The sequence below is a fragment of the Rattus norvegicus genome, chromosome 10, assembly GCF_021556685.1.
Source record: "Rattus norvegicus strain SHRSP/BbbUtx chromosome 10, alternate assembly SHRSP_T2T, whole genome shotgun sequence".
Taxonomy (NCBI): Eukaryota; Metazoa; Chordata; class Mammalia; order Rodentia; family Muridae; genus Rattus; species Rattus norvegicus.
This window is the reverse complement of record NC_141543.1, coordinates 96274340-96294557: the sequence shown is the minus strand read 5'-3', so window position 1 is coordinate 96294557 and position 20218 is coordinate 96274340. Positions and strand designations below refer to the sequence as shown.

The 20218-nt window shown below is 40.8% G+C and overlaps 1 protein-coding gene across 1 annotated transcript in view; it reads right to left on the bottom strand.

Moving 5' to 3' along the window:
- Efcab3 (EF-hand calcium binding domain 3) overlaps window positions 1–20218 on the bottom strand; it is a 506364-nt gene that overhangs the window by 87165 nt on the left and 398981 nt on the right. Inside the window, exons 143-151 of the mRNA XM_087572380.1 lie at window positions 18769–18822; window positions 17321–17425; window positions 16132–16185; window positions 15496–15600; window positions 12700–12750; window positions 10914–11018; window positions 10299–10352; window positions 9566–9670; window positions 8549–8602 (exon numbers count right to left, since the gene is read on the bottom strand). Of these exons, the coding sequence (XP_087428506.1) occupies window positions 8549–8602; window positions 9566–9670; window positions 10299–10352; window positions 10914–11018; window positions 12700–12750; window positions 15496–15600; window positions 16132–16185; window positions 17321–17425; window positions 18769–18822 (687 nt within the window). The remainder of the gene's footprint in view (window positions 1–8548; window positions 8603–9565; window positions 9671–10298; window positions 10353–10913; window positions 11019–12699; window positions 12751–15495; window positions 15601–16131; window positions 16186–17320; window positions 17426–18768; window positions 18823–20218) is intronic.

Genomic DNA, 20218 nt, shown 5'->3' with positions numbered 1-20218 from the left:
ATCTATGTATAACGTAGACACCAGACACTGAGTGGGTGGGTTATCTGAAGCAGTGGGAGTTGAAAGCCCTGTAGATTTACTCCGGTTCCTCAAAGGTCTTCTTTGCCCCTCTGGCTAAGCTGGCGACCACTCTGAGAATCAGTGTGGGCCCAAGAAATTGGCTGGGACTTGGAAACAGATCCATGGACACAGGTCTACTCTGTGGGAAATGGGGGCTGAGCAGCAGAAGGTGTTCATAGTGGAAACTGAGGCCTGACATCTGGGAATACTGCAAGGTAGGAAATGGCCGACCGGAGAGTATGTGGGGGCTAGAATGGAGAAAAGCAAAGCCAGGTACCCTGAGTCAGTGCCCAGGCCCTGCCCGGTCCCGCCACACAGATGGTTTTCGCTTGATTAGGCTCTGCATTTTCACTGCTCTAGGGATACATGGTGGGGACCCACCAGATGCTTGAGCATTTCCCCACCCTAGCAGTGCTGGCAGGGTGCGTCTGGTGAAATATGTGCATCCAACTGGACGGTCTTCAGGCTCCTATACGACTCACACCTGCAAGAGTTCAGCCCTCTCCCTGTGGGAAAAGTGGCTCTGTCCTTTTCAGGTCTAGTGTGATCCAATTGCCCTCTGACCCCCACACCAAATAAACTGAAAACAACAACAAAACAAACAAACAAACAAACAAACAAACAAACAAAGCCAGGAAGCCTGGCAGAAGATGAAGTTTTCTATCTAGTAACCAAGATTAAAAAAAAAAACTGATTTAAAAATTGTTCTTTGTCTTGCTTGCTTCTTATATGTACTTTCCTTATCTCATGAGCTTCTCTGTTTTGCTTTTCTACATCTCCACTTGCGGGTTTGTGTATGCATTTGTCTGTGTTGGATGAGGCCAGAGGTGTCAGATTCTTTGGAGATGGAGTTAGAGGCTGTTGTAGGTAGCCTGGAGTAGGGGCTGAGAACTGCACTTGGGTCCCCTGGAAGAGCAGTATGTGCTCTGAGCTGCTGAGCCATCCCTCCAGTCCCACCCGCACTTCCTATTAGTTATTCCCTTATTTTACTAACTTGTAAATTACTAGTTTACTATATATGACTATCCTAGCTTCTTGTCTTTTGATCCTCGTTGGGCACATAATTAATATTACCACTTAAAAACAAATGTGTTTAAACATTTGCTTTGTCCTTAAGTAGTTATCACTGTAGTCTTCTTCCTGTTCTGAGAGGCAATGGTAGCTAACACTTCAGGGAAGACTGCCCACATAAGACTGAGAAAGGTATCTATCTTAACTATTGTGTCACACCCCAAGCTAAACAAAAAAACAAACAAACAAAAAACAAAAAACCCCAAACAAATAAACAAACAAACAAAAACAAAGCAAAATGAGATTAAACAAGAACGACAACAAAAAAATGAAGAGGCACTATCTCTTTCCAAAGCTCAGAACTCTTTAAAAATAAAGTCCAAAGACGCTGAAAAGATAAAAATGCTGATGCTGGACAAAGAATTCAAAAGTCTGCTTGAAAAATGACCTGTAACTCCAATGAGGATTCAAAGGAAGTCAATTCAAAACTTGGCTGAAAAGCTCTGTAAGGACAGTGAAATACACACACACACACACACACACACACACACACACACACACACAGACTCACAGACACAGACACACATACACACATACATACATACATACATACATACATACATACATACATACATACATATAGACACATACACAGACACAGACAGACACATACAGATATTCACAGAGGCACGCATACACACACACATACACTTAAACCCACATATACACACACATACTTATAGACACATACACAGACACAGACAGACACATGCAGATACATGCATACACAGAGACACACAGAGAGACACACATACACACAGAGACATGTATATAGACACATAAACACAGACACAGAGGCAGACAGACAGACACAGGCGCGCGCGCGCGCGCACACACACACACACACACACACACACACACACACACACACACTAAAAATTCACACCAAATAGAAATCTTGAAAATAAAAAGTCACAACAAGTAAAGAAACTCAGTGAAAAGCATCACCGATAAACTCATTCAAGCAGAAGGAGTATTAAAGACTGAAGGCAAAGTCGGGGAAATTATATCCATACAGTAATAAGGAAGGAAGAGAATATAAACAGTCATGACTTTAACTTACAAGAACTCTGGGACACAAACAATAGCTCAAGCTTAAGAATCCATAGGGGTAAAAGCAACATTGATATAAAACAGAGTCAAATTATATGAGGAATCCCCAAATCTAGGGAAAGAATGGGATATCCAGGCATCAGAGACATGTAGACCCTCACATAAATGTGTCCAAAGTAGAACCATTCCATGACATTTCAGAGTTAAAACGCTAAGAGAACAGAACGCAGTGTTGAGGGCTGGCAAGATGGCTCAGTGGTAGGGGTCCTGGCTACCACGCCTGTCTGAAACCCCTATGGTGGAGAGAGAATTCTCACACGTGTCCTCTCATCTCTGCACACGCTTTGTGATAGGCAAACTCCTTCATAGATGAATTAGATGAATGAGAGTTACTGAGAAAATCAGACTAACCAGGAAGTCTAAAAGTCAGAAGAAGATGGAAATAAATTCAAGTCCTGGGGTGAAGTTCTGCTAAATAAGATTACTGCATCTAACAAAGCCATCCCATAATAGTGATGGAGACTAGCACAAACTAAAACCAGCCGTGACTGGCATGCCAATGGTGCAGAAGACACTTAAGTCATCCTGCACATGGGGAGGAAGTAAGGCTCACAGGATCCCAAGACCTTGGGAAATAACATGTTTTATGAGAAGATTAGATAAAATAATTAGGGAATAAGGAAGCATGATAAATCTAGTAAAGTAAGAGGAAAGAACAGAGGAAAGAACAGGTATGATGGGGGCTGGAACCCATGTCCAGAGGATGTGATGGAGATGACACAGGGTAGCAAAAAACAGACCCTATTCCAGAGAGAGAGAGGCAGAGATACAGACAGACAGACAGACAGACAGATACGGGAACGACATTGACAATCTCAAGGTGAGGGCTGGGGCAGCTGAGAAGGGCAAGATGAGCAAGCAGTGGGGAGGGGCACTGAGGCCTCGTCTGAAGATGGCTGGCCCTGGCTAACATTCATTACATTGGCATTACATTACATTCTGGTCCAGTTTCCCTGTGAGGAAAAGTTTAATTCTTCAAGATGTTGGCAGGAGGACCTTGGCCAACAGCTGCCTCAGGAGAACAATACTTGGATAACTGAAACAGTTTCTTTACAGTGTAAGTCTCCCCCACCTCCTTTTTGTTGCTCTAGAGATCACAGTGGACTGTATCTCCACTGTGCAAAACTCCTAATTCGTCTAAAGCAGCTAAGCTTCCGGTTTCTATAAAACATGTTCAAATGCTTGAACACGTAATTTAGGGTTGGAATGCCATGCGCATATCTCTTAAAAGGAAATGTTATATGTGAAATGTTACAATGCAGGGCTTACATAATAAGCCTCAAATAATTTCTACATGAGGCCTATTTCTCTTTGGGCATGAGACAAAATTGGATGTGTGTTACAGTGTTTTTCTTATTTTTCCTTGGTGTTTTGAAGTCAGTTCTCACTGGGAAGCTAATTTCTCTGGTTCCATACATGCTCAGCATTGCAGGAAATACAAGAGCCTCCAAGTTCAATCAAGTCTCCACTATGTCCATTTGGCAGCCTCATTTTCAAGGACACAGAAAGAAGCTGGGGCAACATCTCACCTTTTCTCCTCTTCTTCTTCTTCTTCTTCTTCTTCTTCTTCTTCTTCTTCTTCTTCTTCTTCTTCTTCTTCTTCTTCTTCTTCTTCTTCTTCTTTTTTGTTTTTTTATGTCTCCTTTGCTTACTTTGGTATTATTTTTTTACTTCATTTACTTTTAAAAATATTTATTATTTTTATGTATGTGTGTAGGTTGATGTCATTATGCGGGTGAAGGCAGGTACAGGATAGAATGAAGCCTGTGATTGGATGAGAATGAAGGATGGGTAGGAGAAGTTTAAGAGAGGTAGAGGAGGGCAGAGCGAGGAGGAGGCAGCTGAAAGAACATGGCAGTGGATGTTAAGATTCCTCTCTGTGCATATTACAGGTCGTTATGACTACTCTTAAGGGATGGATGTGTACAGGGTTTTGTGCTGTCTAGATGGGCAAATTATCTTATCAACTGGATCAGAGGATATTGTATGATGTGTTCTTTCATTTGGTGACTTAATTGAATTCAAGAGAGTGTATGGTGGCAGGATGCACCGGGCCTGCCATGGAATTTGGATGTTTATGCCTGGCATGGTGGAAACCAGCCAAGAGTGCTGTGAGTGAGGGCAGGGCGGCCTGACAGGGTGCTGTGTTGGAATGGCTCTTGGACGGTGGGTCAGAAAGTAGATGGGGGTAGCATGGAGTCACTGAAATAAATGAGCTCTAGTTCATTGGCCCACTGGAGCTGGAACTAGTGAGGAACCAGCCCACAGGGGACACGGGGATTGTCTCGCCGTTTTTTATTTTTACCGCAATAACTGGTGCCTGTAGGAGCCTCCACAGGCCAGCAACTGGACTCCTATCTCCTGGAATTGGAGTTACAGCATTTGTGCTCTGGGAAGCAAATCTGAATCCTCTGTAAGAACAGTGAATGCTCTTAACTGCTGAGCTGTCTGTCCAGTCCGCATTTGCTTTAGGAAAATTTCATTTTAAATTACATATATGGGGGTGGGGTATGTAACAATCATTTCTCTCCCAGACCAGCGTGTGAGTCTCAGAGACTGGACTCAGGTTGTTAGGCTTGGAGGCAGAGAGGTGACCCTTATGTACTTTAAAAGATTTATTTATTTCTATTTTATGGTAGGAATTTTTTGTCTACATGTATGCCTGTGCACCAAGCATGCACCTGGTGCCCACAGAGGTCAGAAGAGGATTTTGGAAATCCAGAACTGGAGTTCTGAACTGGAACTGAACCCAAGTCTTCTATAAGAGCAGCCAGTGCTCTTAACCACTGAGTTAACTCCCAAGCCCCTCCCCTATTTTAGTTCTTGGTTTTCTTATATTCTCTTATGACATTTATATAACTTTATTTTTTATATTTTCTATTATTAGATAATTGTCCTAGATATTCTTTCTCCTCTTATAACATTCTTCCTTGAGTTTTTTCCTCTACTTAATCTTGCTTCTCCTTCCCTGTTACTCATCCTATATGCTTTTCCCTTTGCATTATTCCCTCCTTATACATTTTCTTAAATAACTCTTAGCTTCATAACACATTATATTGTTTTTGCTACTTCCCGGTTTGTGGACATTGGTAGTTTATTAGTTGGCTTTAATTGATTTTATATTTTGCTTGCACTGGTATTCTTATTGTCATAGCAGTGTTATTTGGGACTGAGCCCTCAAGCTTAGGTCAATGAGACTATTCCCAAATGAAACTTGAAGAGATATCCAAACTAACAGATGTACAAGGTTGTGAGGAGCCATCTAGGAGAGGCTGAAGGCTAGCAGATGATCTTCCAGAGATGGCTCACCGTGGAACTGGGATGAATGAGCCTTTGGAGGGCTCAAGGGGCAGCTCTCAGGGCTTATTCTTGCTATTGGCATGCCTTTCCTGTCATTGTTAAATTGATACAACAATCCCTGGGCACTAGCCCACCCTAGTGGTCAGACATTTTGCAGATCAACAAAGATGCACTGTCTTACAATGATGTTATATAGACACATAGATGATTTCTTAATTCCTAATGAGGATTCTGTAAGATCTCCTAAATTTATACCAATAATTATTGAGCCCTTTATAAACGGGCTGAAATTAGAGCTCTCTATAATATAAAACTGCAATTAGGACTCTGCGACACGTCATCGGCTAATTGCATAGACGGATAGCAAGCATACAGATTTACAACTTAGGAACACACTCCTTTAGGCCACAAAACCAGTAACTAAAGATCATAAAGGGAACGAATGTTTTATTGTAGGTGCAAGGACAAAAGATACTATATTGACTGGGTTTATCTATACAAAATTTCAATGTTAACTTAGACATAAGAATTATAGTTTCAGACTCTCAATGAACATGGGGAGCTAGTGACAGATCATGTTTAGTTAGATAACTAGTCTTAATGTAAACATCCCTGTTCTTATTTCTTATTCAGTTTATGATTTGAATTTATGTTTGAACTTGCTGTGAACTTTTGAACTACTATGTGATCTGTTCTCCTGAAAAGGTACAAAAAAGTAGGGACGATGATATTAAGTAGGCAGAAGGAGACTAGGATAGAAGCATTTCAGAGATAAGGGGCTGGGCAGATGAGGAGAGGTAAGAAGAGAGCAGAATTAAATAGATGCAGAAGGAGAATAGAAAAGATGCAGAGAAAGCATACAGAAGGCTGGCGGGCTTCTTATTGACAAAAACAGGGCTTTCCCTTATAGATTTGTGTATAGGTAGAAGCTTTGTCTTTCTCTATGCAATAAGGGTTGAAGCTTATTTTTCATTCAGAATGAGTGAGTTCTTTTTGTGTTGGCACTTGGGCTTTGCTTCATATTGCACATGTAAGTATAGGGTGTGTGTGTGTGTGTGTGTGTGTGTGTGTGTGTGTGTGTGTGTGTGTGTGTGTATGAGACAAATATCTGGGCCCAATAAGAGTGTATGAACATGTATGTATGAATGAATGTGTGATGATGCATATTTGCTTGTGTGAAAGTTTTTCCTTTCGTGAGTGTGACTTTCTTCTACTGGATTAATAAAGGTTTATTACTCCAAGCCTCCCTCTAGATTGGCAAGTGAGTGGGGAGTCTTCCAGGCAAGAGAAAAAGGAGCCCCAGCAATTAATCCTTTACTTAATCCCCACTGTTTATTGCCAGAGAACTGTAGCTTCTGGCCTCAGAGTAACTTAGATTCAAGACAGGTAGACAGGTAAACATTATATTATAAAAGGAATATTAATCTCTCACAAGACCAACTCTTGCCCCCTGCCAACACTCTCTCCCTTGGCTACCTTTGAAAGAAGACCCAGCCTGGGGCAAAGCTCCTGGAGCAAATTGCAACACAGAAACACAAGAAACATGATAAGTCAAGGCAACAGGAGTCTTGCAAAAGCTACATATCAATGGTATTGAAATGGCTAAAGTGTCAGATGATTTCAAAGTTTACTTGTGAAAATTGCATAGGGGAGGGAGCAGAGACTGAGGGAATGGTCAACCAATAACTGGTCCAACTTGACACCCGTCCCGTGGGCAAGCACCAATCCCTAACATTAATGATACTCTGTTATGCTTGCAGACAGGAGTATGTTATCTTTTGAGAGGTTCCACCCAACAGCTGACTCAGACAGATATAGACACCCACAGCCAAACAGTGGATGGAGCTTGGGAACTCTTACTGAAGAATATGAGGAAGGATTGTTGGTCCTGAAGGGGATGGGACCTCCACAGGAAGACCAACAGAATCAACTAACATATACCCTTGGGCTCCCAAGAGTCTGAACCACCAACGAATATTCATAGGCTGGACATAGACCTCCCTACTTATATGTAGCAGATCTGCAACTCGATTTGGGTCCTGGACAACTAGAGTGAAGGCTATTGCATTACTTGTGGCCCGTATGTGGGATATGTTCTTCTAGCTGGGCTGCCCTGTCTGGCCTCAGTGGGAGAGGAAGAGCCTATTTTCACAGATACCTATTTTCACAGAAGTGTCAGGGTCAGTGGGTAAACCCAGGGGGGGGGTCCACCACCCAAAGGAGGGCAGGGGGTACAGGGGAAGGACTGTGGGATGACTGGGAGTGGGGTAGTGAGTGAGATGTAAAGTAAAAAAATTAAATTAAGAAAACCTGCAACTGAAAAAAAATGCCCTCGAATAGTACACTAACAAGCAGATGAATGAACTCAGGAAATTCAGGACCTGGAAAAAAAATTCAGCATCAAAGATGAGGAAGTCAGCAAGAAAGCCAGATTTTGATAAGAAAATAATACTAGAAATGATAAAAATCCCCAAATGAATCAAATAAAAAAACACAGTAGAAAAATAACTAATAAATTAGACCAAGAGGAAAGAATATTGTCAGGGACTGAGGACAAGGATGGGGAAATATTAGAACCAGATAGCAATGAAGCTATAGCGGAGGGCCAGAGAGATGGGCAGAGGTACCTGCTGCACAAGATGGATGACCTGTGTTCAGTTTCCCGAATCCATGTAATGAAGCCAGACGCAGTGGTGTGCGTCATAATCAACCCCACAGTAAGATGGGAAAGAAGCTCTCTCTCTCTCTCTCTCTCTCTCTCTCTCTCTCTCTCTCTCTCTCTCTCTCTGTATGTCTCACACACATAGACACACATATACATAGCCATGCACATATAAAGCATCCATGTTATTAATAATTGAATTGATGAATAAGGCTTTAGTGTTATTTATAGAACAATGGATGTTAATCTCTCTCTCTCTCTCTCTCTCTCTCTCTCTCTCTCTCACACACACACACACACACACACATCTTAATTTTAAATCTTTCCATCATTACTTCTCACCAGAAAACAAATTGGCTGCATTTGACAAGGAGCTCAGTGAAAACTTCCCAGTATCTGAAACAAAGCATAAGTCAGACACAGACCACATTTTTCTTGTTTGCCTATGAGATTTTCTAAGTTGTCATCATAGTCTCAGGGGGTACTGGCTGCTTTCTGAATTGTTTCCTTGCCTGCAATCATATAATAGAATTTTAAAGAAGGTGAATTAACATGCTAAGTTGGATATTCTTCTAAATCATTATTTGGACCCAAAATGTACTACTTTAGGTGACAGGTAAACTTTTTCTGGGCACGAATCCCTGACTTTCTGTTTCTAACCCATCTGACCTTCGTTTTATATTCGCTGAAGGAAAACATGATGCCTTTTACTGTGTGTTATATGTGAAACAATCCCAGAACCCCTTTTCCTTCTCACCCATCAGTATCTGACCTTTTCTACCAGCTACCACAGTAACGTCTACTGTTTCCCTATGATATTCAATGTAAGTTTAGTAGTACCATTATCAGTCTTCTGTCAATACTGAGATTAATAGAGTATATATTCTATTAATATATAACATAATAATATTATATTTCTTTCTTTCTATCTTTCTTTTTTTCTTTCTTTCTTTCTTTCTTTCTTTCTTTCTCTCTCTTTCTTTCTTTCTCTCTCTCTTCCTTTCTCTCTTCCTTTCTCTCTTTCTTTCTTTCTTTCTTTCTTTCTTTCTTTCTTTCTTTCTTTCTTTCTTTCTTCCTTTCTTTCATCTCTATTTTGTGACAGGGACTCACTATGTAACCCTGGCTTGCCTCAAACTCATAGAGATCTGCCTGCCTCTGCTCCTAACCCTCATCCCCAAAGCTGGGATTAAAGGTGTGTACTACCACACTTGGCAGAAGCTCTATTTTTGCTCTAGAGGATTATAACTCCACGAGTGTGTCTTTCTTCCTAAGTACACTTGACTGGGAATCCCCCTAGAGAGTCTACCAGAAGAGTTCTGTGATTCCTCTTAAAGGAAGTCATAGTGGTAAATAAAATACCGTCGACTTTCAAGTAGTTCCGTAGTTCCTTCATGTCTTTTTCCTCAACATTGTAGTTCAGGTGATCCATGATGCTGTCTAGTTTATTTGTATAACCTTTTCCTCCTTGAGAAAGGAATAGACAAAATAAGAAAAAAATGTAAAATTACACTTCAATGTTTAAAATTCTACTTAGTTCCAGGGATTGGGTCATACAGGTGAAAAGAAAGCAAGGCTGTGAATGTTTAAAGAAAGAATAAAAGCAAGTGGCGGGGGGGGGGTGAAGGGTGTGAAAGGATACATGTCACGAGACATGCTGCCAACATTTTTAGTAGATGTCTGGCGAAACAGGAGTGGCCAAGGCTTGTTAGCTGTTCCTTATCCATAGTAGAGATGTCAGAAGCAACCATAACTGTGGCTGCCAGGTTTGAAACCTGTCAGATTATCTCCATAAATTTAAAATAAAAGACATAAAGTGCGGTTAAAAAATCCTGATAAACTATAGACTATAACACTAGGGGTGAGAAATGTTTCCATGTTCAAGTTGTGAGATCAAGGCAAGAGGATCAGTGCAACTTAGGTGGGAGAAGGCCAGAATGGAGCTATGGCCTGTAGTATTCGTGAGAGACAGAGGAGTGCGGTGGAAAAACCCTGAGCAGAAACAGGCTATGGCTACCATTAAGTAATAAGTTGACTTTTCAGAAAGAAACAAACTTGAAGGCTTGTTTTACTTGGCATTGTACTTGTTACTCACTGTGAAAAGTTTTTAAACTATCCAACAATCGGTTCTGGTACACTTTATTATCCGCTGTAATAGAAGACACAGTCAGTGTCACAGACCAAGCAGTACTGGCACCCATAACGTGACTGTGGACCACCACCACGAAGGCAGTGACCTTGTAGATGTGGTGTATTCAGTCTTATACATACAACTTTCTTCAACTTAGCTTTACCAATAACGTGAAGGGTTGGCTGTTTTAAATGTCCCACTTTGTTAGGCTGATACTGATCTAACATGTTCCGTTCGTCTTGCTTCCTCTCCTGTCCTTAATTTCTTCGTGCTTCAGGGTTATCAGACATTACAGAACTAATGTCCCAACTCAAAAACTTGTAGTCAGATCTCGATTCATGAATTAATTTCTTTCTTAAGGAGTTCTCAAATTCAGTCCCAATAGAGTAAGACCCTATGTCAAATCGTCTCCATGGAAGCAAAGACTTGTGGCTTTAACCTTATCATTTATGACATACTCAATATGTGTTGAATGCAAACTTATGAGTAATGTATACTCAATGACTCCAAGCTAGCCCCCACAATGCACATGTTCAACCCCTGCCTCCCCGAAGCTGAGTTCGAATTGGAAATGCTCACAGGTAATTGGTAGAGTCTTCTTCAGGTCCCAGAGTTCCTTAAGTGTGAGAGCTATCCCTATGTCTTCCAAAACATCACCTATTTGATCAGCATTCACTTTTTTTCCTTTGAAAAAAATAGAAATGAAAGCAAAATGATTATAAACGGTGTCATGTAAGTTTACCTGCAGGGTTGGATGGTCAAAAGCCTAAGTCAAGAGTCTATGAGGATATTAAAAAAAAGACATAAATTATTCAATGCTAGACAGAAAAATATTTTGTAAGTTCTAATGAGATGCCTAAGGAGTATCATCTTATTCTAACTTCATTTTGGGTTTGCTTAGACAGTTCTCAGCCCTCTACCCACCTCTCTAGTGCCCATGTTTCCTTTGGAAACACACTTGAGATTTCCAAGCCCTTGACCATGGTTCAGATATATTAACCAAAATAATTTTAAAACTAAAATAACTAGAAAAAATATAAGTGAAAAATAATTTATGTTTTGTCTAACATAATTACTATGCTTTGCCAGGAACAAACATCTTAAGGTTGCTCTGACCTCATTTAACTTTGATATAAACTATGGTCTTTTGGTTTTTGCCTTTAGAACTCTGCATCCCTGACTTGGCTACCAAGAGACTTTTCAGAGGCACAAGCAACACAAACAAAAAACCGTGCAATTGGCTCTACCAGTGTGGTTGTTGGTTAGCCTCTCTGGTGGATCACTGCTCATTTCACTAAGAGCAACAGTGAAAATCAATATAAATCAAAATTCTGACATGGAGGTCATAGATCAATATGGCTATGGTATAAATGACTATATACATATTTTATAGATAAATAATGCCAATTCAAATGTTTTGCTTACTCTTTGGTAGTTAGATGTGTAAATACAATGCATACAGAACATATCCTACCTTGATTTCCATCTCAGATTCTCCCATATACCCTATCCAAATTCATGTTGTTTTCTTCTGTTTGTTGTTGTTGTTTGTTCGTTTTAATACCCCCCCCCGTGTTGGATTACTACTGCCCATATACACATGTATGCACGACACCATCTACTGGAGCATGAACAAGGACCACATCACTGAAGGGAATTCACTCTCCCTCTCAACAACTGGCTAACAACTGCCAATGGTTCTTCCGTTAGGGGTGGGTCCTCATGGGGCCTTCCCCTCTGCATGCTATTTTTACTCTATATGGTAATATGATGAGGTGATCTATTCTTAAAATGACTATAGATATTTTGGATAAAATAGAATAAAGAGATTCATTCCCAAAAATAAGACAATGCATTATTTTTTCCAGTTGTCATAGTTACCTGGGTTTATTTTGACTGTGTGAACAGTGCAACTAAATTTAAATCATTGAGAAGGAAAACACAGGGGAATCCAGGATACTACAACAATAGAAAAATGTAACAGTTTTGGGGGGAAACTAATTTGAACTATTAGATAAATTTTTTTATCTTTTATTACATTTACTTTATTTGTTTCTTTGTCTGTCTATTTATTATGTTGTGGGCATCCTCGTGGAAGTCAGAAGACAATTTGCAGGAATAAGTTCTTTCTAATATATGGGTTTCCCAGACCAAACTTATGTCACCAAGCTTAGAACCAAGTGTCTCTACCTATTGAGCCATCTCACAGGGGTGCGTAAAATGTATTATTGATATATCAGTAAGACTAACAAATTAATGTACTAAACAAAGCCCCCATAATGAGGTTTGTAAAAAAAGTGTAAAGTGTAAACTTCATCAGAATATTGTGACTGAAAGTCGTTTTGCCCCAGGGCCTTTCACTGACCTGTGAGCAACTCCACATTCTCCATCATTTCACTCATCTTGACCATTTCATCTGCAAAGACAAAATGCACATAAGACCCAGGCACTCAAAATGCACATAAGACCCAGGCACTCAAAATGCACATAAGACCCAGGCACTCGAAATGCACATAAGACCCAGGCATGATGACTCACACCCAGAAATGTAAGACCTTACACTATGAGGTAAAACACAGAAATTCGAATTGTTCTGCTAATACACTAATCTTCTCTCCCAGATGAACATGGGATTGAAAACTGAAGCTCTGGGCTGGGGATTTAGCTCAGTGGTAGAGCGCTTACCTAGGAAGCGCAAGGCCCTGGGTTCGATCCCCAGCTCCGAAAAAAAAAAAAGAACCAAAAAAAAAAAAAAAAAAAAAAAGAAAACTGAAGCTCTGAATGTGATAAACAAATACAGCGCAGAAGGATGTGCCGTGTCTATGTGCCTTGGTGCTAGGAAATTTACAAAGCATTGTTTGATCTTTCCCTTGGCTGGTTCCACTTTAGAATACCAGAGCAATCTGTTTGATCACCTTAGCACTGCAGATTGTGAAAAGCAGCCAGGTGGCGTACACCTTTAATCCTAGCACTTGGGAGGCAGAGGCAGGCAGGTCTCTGAGTTTGAGGCCAACCTGGTCTACAGAGCAAACTCTAGAACAGCCAGGGCTACACAGAGAAACCCTGTGCCAGGAAAAACAAATCCAGCAATATTGTGGCTAGCGATCTGGCTGCAAGAGTAGGAGCCATACATGCTACCCTATTTGCTATTTTCTCTAGATAAGCTTGTGGCTTGTATGTGCTGGCAACTCACCTCCCTTCTAATCAGGTCTAAATGAAAAAAGACTTTGATTTAAAATTAATGTAAGGTTAGTTCCTGGAGTCAGACTCAGTCTAGGGTTTGGTACCACAGGAAAGCAGTAAACTTTATCTCATCACTATAACGGTGTTAAATAGATTTGGCTTAAATATATGGAAAAAAAACACACACCAAAAAACAAAAAAACAAAACAAAACAACAACAACAACAACAAAAAACCCCCTGGGCATTGCTAGCCATCAAGGAAATGTAAGTCAAATCACAATGAGATATCACCTAACTGGAGTCAGGATGGCTATTATTAAAGGAACAAAAACCATCATTGTTGTTGAGGATATGAGAGAGAAGAACTCTTACACACTGTTGGTGAGAGTAACGTTAGTGCAGCCCTTATGGAAAGCAACACGGAAGCTCCTCGAAAACCAAAACATGGAATTACTGCTGGACCAACAACCCCGCAGCTCAGTAGAGGGTCGAAGGAAGGCACGGAGGACTGAAGGGGGTTCTGTGCTAGCTAACAAATGCATCACCTCACGTGCGCTGTGATGCTCACCCCAACACTGCTCACAATAGACGAGAGAGAGCAGTGGAGAACCCCCTGGTGAACTGGAGGACTTTACATGAGATGAGTAGAGACAGACACTGCTCTCTCCCATTGTAGACTGAAAACATTGCTCTCCTGAAGCTGGAAGCAGGACACTAGTCAGAGGATGCATAATCGTGCTTAGAGCCAGTGTCAAGAAGCCAACTGCACAGCAAGTGACACGGTTAATGATTATTTGTTTAGTCTCCCTCCCTCCCTCCCCCCTTCCCTCCCTTCCTCCCTCCCTCCCTCCTTCCTTCCTTCTTTTTTTTTTTTTCTGAGATAGGGTTTCTCTGTGTAGGCCTGGCTGTGGTTGGCCTCAAACTCACAGAAATCCTCCTGCCTCGGTCTTCTGAGTGCTGGGATTAAAGCAATGTGCCACCACACGCAGCTTTTTAAAAGTGTAAATAAATATATTGTTATGATAACTGTATGAGGTGATGCATCTGTTAATTAGCTAGATTTAATTATTGAATAAGTAAACTTTAAAAACATCATGTTACACAGGATATATACACATCACTATCAATTAAATCTAGGATGATTAGGTATGTTTTCTTTCCTGAGCCTCCTGGTGATTGGATGGATTTAATTCTTTCCCCTGAGGGCCAGAAGAGGGAGTCAGATGCCTGGAACAGGAGCGTGTATAGGTAACCATGAGTACTGGGCACTGGGAACCAAGCCTCTGCCCTCTGGAACAGTGGTGGGCTCTCTTAAGCATCAATTCTTGGCTCTTGCTCCTTTCTTCTCCTGTTGAAATGATCCTTTGTTTATTTTCTCTGGCATAGGGTCATTAAATATTCTCAGTGGCATTAGGGTTTGTAAGTGGATCCCCCTTGCTTGACAGATGAGTCATTTCTTTGTTTTGTTTTGTTTTTCTTAATCATCTTTTTATTTCTTTTTTTAATTGGATATTTTCTTCATTTACGTTTCAAATGTTATCCCCTCTCCCGGTTTCCCTTCCAGAAACCCCCTATTCCCTCCCCCTCCCCCTCCCCCTGCTTCTATGAGGGTGTTTCCCCCATCCATCCACCCACTCCCTTCTGTCTCCCTGCCCTGGCATTCCCCTACACTGGGGCATTGAGTCTTCATAGGACCAAGGGCTTCTCTTTCCATTGGTGCCTGACAAGGCCACCCTCTGCTACATATGCAGCTGGAGCCATGGGTTGCTCCATGTGTACTCATTGGTTGGTGGTTTAGTCCCTGGGAACTCTGGGGGGGGGTCTGGTTGGTTGATCTTGTTGTTCTTGGTTGCAAACCCCTCCAGCTCCTTTCTAACCGAGGCATCACAATCTGGGATAACAGGTTTTCCCAAGAGCATTTCTGGAAGTTTGTCTGGGGAGCGGAGAGGCTCTCTGAAGACACAACAGTACCCTCACCTTCAACTGGCAGACGGTTTGTCAGGTCTTCAATTTCTTCATCCTCCAGATCGAAGCCCAAGTCTTCTAGAATGTTGCCCAGTTTGGAGACATGACACTTCGACCCTTAGGAAGGAAGGAGCCAGAGGCTAAGTTACCACGGACAGATGCAGTCCATTGCATGGTGACAAATAGCTCTCAGGGCTGCAGCCACTGTGGAAGCTGAACATGCATGTAATGTGCCAATACTGCTCCAGAGGGTCCTTTCTTTAGTGTGCAAGAAATGTATATTTAAAAGTTAATTATGTATCAGATGAGTTATGTGCACTTTATTTAATTATGTATCAGAGGAGTTATGTAAGTTTTTACTTATATATTCATTATATGTACTGATTCTATAGACTATAACTATATTTTTTTAGATGAACTGATAAGTTACATCAGACAACTAGCATCCTTAATCAGCAAACAGAATTTGAAACACTTTTATTGTCAGAAGACTATAAACTACATTCGGTATAGTTGCATCTAAAAGATCTTTAAAAGTAGAGAAAATAAAACAAATCACCTAATTACTGTGTAATGACACGATTTTTTTAAAGTTAAGGTAAAGACTACAGATTATAGTTTGAATTGCCATGCTGAGATATCACTTACCAGAATGCCACTTTACATGATCAAGTAATACGCTTTTAAGTATTTTCCCATCTTCTGTAAAACAAGACGCGATTATAATTAGAGAAAATGATGTATATGGTAAAAGTGGTACAGAGGGATATGATTTTAAGTGACGATTATAAAGATTTACCTTTAAAATGTATACATCTACAGTTCCCATGTCTACAAACACTTCTTTACAAAGTGTGTGAAATATGGAATATATTTTTTTACGACTTTTGTCTCTCTGGGGATTGAGCCTAGGGCTTACACTGATCTAAGCTCCAAGGTTCCTCTTGTCCTCCTCCTTTCCTTCCTTCTCGTCCTCCTTCAAGTAGTGCTCAGGCCTAAACCCAAGGTTTTGTATATCTGAGCAAGTGCCCTGCCACTGAGACTTCCCCAGCCCTGGACAAAATTCTGAAAGTGAAGCTAATGGATGTCTTTCCTCACACTCGGCTCTCTCTTTCTTGTTCCTTGTTATTGTTCGTTCATCCTTTTCTCTCTTTGTTCTATTTAAGCTTTATTTATCTTAAGGTATTGGCACTATTTAAAAATATTTATCTGTGTATGTGTGTGTGTGTGTGTCTGTGTGTGCATGAATATGTGTTTGTATGTGCATGCATTCATGTGTGTGTATGTGTGTGTGTATGTGTGTGCACGTGTGTGTGTGCGTGCATGTGTGCATGAATGGGCAGTTTGTCACAGTGTGTGTGTAGGGTGGAGTAGAGCTTTGGATGATGTCAACCATTTATCTTGCTTAAGACAGGATCTGTCTTGTTTGATGTTGCACTGTTATTCCAGGCTGGGTGTTCTGGAGACTCTTGTGGAATCTCTCATCGCCACTTCCCATCTCATTGTAGAAGGACCAAGATTACAGACCCAAGCACTGCAACTTTTACCTGTGTTCCAGAGGTGTGAACTGAGAGCATCAGTCTTGGACAGCAAGTGCTTTACTCACTGAGCTATCCCCCATAGCCAGGAACGCCAAGATTTTAATGCCAAGATTTAGTTTAAAGATGCTGGCAGGGATCAAAACAAATTCAAACGCCAAAGACACATGCTTTCCTAATTACAGCTTGAGTTTTCTAGGTGTTGTAGGGCAAGGCAGGGGTTAGTTTTTTATGATGTTCTCATGCTGAAGTTTTTACAAACATGAAGATACATCCCATAGGGTTCACACAGTACCTACCAGCAACAGGCAACCTTTTCAGCAGGTCACTGACGTCTTTATCTGTAAGCTCTATGCCCATGCTTCCGAGCACTTTTTGTGTGACTTTAGCATCAATCTTTCCTCCTTTAGGGAAAAATAATGGAAATTATAAAAGTGAAAATTGCTTGCTGACTTTGGCTGACAAAACTAAGTTTGTACAAAACACATGGAAATGTGTTCAAATTCGTAGAAATTATGCATTTGTGATGGTGTAAATGACCTCAGAAGTCATACTGTCACAGTTGTGTCTTAACATTTTCTGAGTTAGAGTAGATGTTAAGTATTTTGGATGAATGATGCTTGGTGTTGACTGGGCTATCATGGTGAAATGCAGCATAAAATAAAAAGGAGGTTGTAGGATGATGTCATCATACAGGTGAGGCAGGTACAGGATAGAATAAACGAGGATAGAATTGGACGAGAAGGAAGGATGGTGGGAGAAAAGTTTGAAGGAAGAGGAGTAGACAGGAATAGAAGACAGGAGAAGGCGGCAGAGAAGCCGTGGCGGAGAGAACATGGAAGCTGACGTTAAGATTCCACTCTGTGTACTTACAGGTTGTTTGAATGTTCTTGAGGATGGATGTGCATAGGGTTTTGCATGTTTAGGTGGGCAATTATATCTTATCAACTGGATCAGAGGTCATTGTGTTGTGTGTTCTTTCATGTGGCGATTTAAGTGTGAGAGAGTGTGTGGCAGCTGGGACACTGAACTGCCACGGAATTGGGATGTGTGTTTCTGGCATGGTGGCAACCTGCCTTGGGAACTGGATGGGTAGAGAGATTGCTGCCAGGCTCAGAGAGAGGCCTTTGGCAGTGTGATATGGGATGGAGCAAAGCGGGTGAGACTAAGATATCTAGCAGAGATCTTGGGACACTGTAGTGCCGGACCTAGAACAGGTAAAAAGACTGTTTTATTTTTTTATAATTTTACAACAACAGGAGGTTTCCAAATAAGTGTAGAACTCGTTGTACATATATATCATCACAGGATTTTGCCAAAATGGATTAAACAAATATAATTTTCATGCCAGTTAAAAATTTTGAAGCCAATGACAAGATAAGAAAACTTTAAGTGTATGCATGTAATATATATGTGTATTATTTGCACACACCTACATAGGTATGTATTGTGACAGGATCCTTCTATTTAGCCTTAGCTGGTCTGGAACTCCCTACTGGAGAACAGGTTGGCCTTGAACTCCTGTATTCCTCTTGAATGCTGGGATTACTGGGGTAAACTATCTTACTGTGCAGCCCTGGCTGGTCTGGTACTCGCTAAGTATCCAGATTGGCTTTGTAGCAAGTCTTCTGCCTCAGCCTCCAGAATGTTGAAATTACTACATGCCAGCTGAGAAAATTCAATTTAAAAAAAATGTATGTAAGCGTGAAGCTCTTGTGTAGTATCTTTTACGAAATGTCTGGCTTACCAGTCAATTTTCTTATTTCTTTCAGCATTGTCTGAAAATTGGTCATCCCAGAAGCTGCAAAAGGCCACAATTTACATTATACATAACTGTGCACTAATGCAGAGATAAATAGGACTTTAAATAGGACTTTTTCTTACGATTTTTAAAAAAAATCACAGCATAATGGCATACACAGATGAATGTGAAACGAGGAAAATTACTCTTGCCATATGTTACCTAGTAATATCATCATCTACTCTCTCTCTCTCTCTCTTTTTTTTTCAAAACTTCCACCTTATTCAGTAGACTAAGGTACGTGCTGCCAAGCCTGATGACTTGAGTTCAATTCCTGGGACACACAAGGTGGAGGAGAGAACAGATTCCAAAAGGTTGTCCTTAGATCTACATACTCATCATAGCACACATTGCCCAACACACACACACACACACACACACACACACACACACACACACACACACCCCGCATGCGCGTGCATGCATGTACACACTACTAATCTTAATCTTTGTGTATAATTTGCATCTTCCTCTTCGGGACTTGTCTCTTTAGTTTATCTACTACGAGGTCCTCAAATCAGTGCAACTTGTTAGAAGTGAAGATGTAGCATATTTAATTTTTCGTTTTTCAAAAAAAAAAAAACTTGTGTGTAAGTGCTGTGCCTATATGTGTGTCTGTGCATTATATGTGTGTGCGAGACCCACAAAGCCCAAAAGAGAGCATCAGATCCTTTGCAACTGGAGTTACAGATGGCTGTGAGGGACCATGTGGGTGCTGGGAATCAAACCCTGGACCTCTTCAAGAGCAACACATGCTCTTAACTGCTGAGCTATCATTCAGCCCAAAGGTGTAGGATATTTCAGGACAAGAAAAAGAATAACTAGAAACTTTGCCCATTATTGGTATTTCTTATACTAAAGGACGTGGCATTGCTATGTGATCCCATTCTTCCTCAGGGGGTTATTTCTATTACTGTCAGGAACCATAATGGGACAAGCTAAGAACTAGCAGGTGATCTTCCTGAGATAGTCTGCTTTGGATTAATATATAATCTGTGACAGGTTCATTCTTATTGAGCAAGGCTGTAGGAGAGTTCATTTTTTAGGAAAGATTCCCGCTATTAATATGCTTTTCCTGTTATTATTAAATATATAACAATCACTAAGTAATAACACACCCCTTTGGAGCAGATCTCTGCAGATCCATGAAGATGTACTGTCTTGTAGCAATGCTGTATAGACAAATAGATGACTTCCTAAGTCTTATTATGATCCTATAAGAATTCCTAAAATTATATCAGTGACTGTTACACTCTTTTACAGTGGGACTGCTATTAGGTCCTCTTCTGATAGTCAAAACTGCAATGAGAGCTCTGCCAGTCTCCCAGGTGTCACCGTTAATTGCTCTTAGAGAGTAACCAGACTTTCTCCTACTCAGAGCACATTCCAAGAGGTT